Here is a 967-nt window from a genome sequence, read left to right as displayed (position 1 = left end):
TCTAACGGATCAGTAAAAATTTTATTTATTACAGACGACGAGATAAAAAAAATCATGAGGAAGAATACCTGTTTTGTTTCAATACATTCAGCGACAAGTGAACGATCAACATTCTTGAACATATAGTTAGGAAAACGTCGTGTTTTTAATTATATGAATAACGATACAAGTAATAGTGTAGTGAGTTTTCATGATGCATTTTATTACTAGTATTGTCCAAGAGATCCAGATAAAATAATATTAAGATACACTTTTACATGTTCATAAAATGTTAACCTGCCTTATCAAATTCAAGCCACTTATGCAGATAACAAAAATAATATCAGGAAATTATCACTGTAGAATCTTCCTTTCCGTGAAAAAGAACGACAAACTAATAATTAAAATGAAAATAAATTAAGGAACTGATAAAATACATGTAATTAAACCTTTAAAAAAGCCGAATATAAAACGAATCTCAAAAATGCTTTAATATGCGTGTAAACAAATCAATACCTGATATCAGAGTAAGATATTAGCATATTCAGATCCAGTTACACAGTTCATTATAATATCATTAATATTCTAGTTTATCAGACAAGAAAAGGCACAGATATTTAAGACGAAAGACAAATTTTTGTAGTTATAAAATGCATTACGCATTCACCCGCGTAACAATTTATTCAAAGCGACAAACAAAAGAGAAACACAATACCACATATATATCTTCCCCTGCGATTGATTCACATACGTTTTACATAGTTAACAGTCCTTCGCAAATACACAATATTTTGCATTCTGACTCATTTTGAAGTCAGGTCAGGTATTGTTTGCTGTATTTAAATGGGTAAGATTCATTTGTCAGGATCTAAGCTGCAGGGTCTAGTCAAGAAGTTTATGTGCTCACTGATCCACTTGTTGGCAACTGAAAGGATAGGCAAATAAGTGGTGAAAAATAACAAATAGTAATAGTCATTTGCAAAAATAA

At 30.3% G+C, this 967-nt stretch overlaps 1 protein-coding gene across 1 annotated transcript in view; it reads right to left on the bottom strand.

Moving 5' to 3' along the window:
- Positions 1–181: 181 nt before the first annotated feature.
- LOC119590432 (prolyl 4-hydroxylase subunit alpha-3-like) overlaps positions 182–967 on the bottom strand; it is a 17,433-nt gene continuing 16,647 nt past the window's right edge. The window contains exon 11 of the mRNA XM_037939097.1: positions 182–908. Within this exon, the coding sequence (XP_037795025.1) occupies positions 834–908 (75 nt within the window). The 3' untranslated portion in view covers positions 182–833. The remainder of the gene's footprint in view (positions 909–967) is intronic.

This window comes from Penaeus monodon, chromosome 27 (genome assembly GCF_015228065.2).
Source record: "Penaeus monodon isolate SGIC_2016 chromosome 27, NSTDA_Pmon_1, whole genome shotgun sequence".
Lineage (NCBI taxonomy): Eukaryota > Metazoa > Arthropoda > Malacostraca > Decapoda > Penaeidae > Penaeus > Penaeus monodon.
This window is presented reverse-complemented; position numbering and strand designations above follow the sequence as displayed.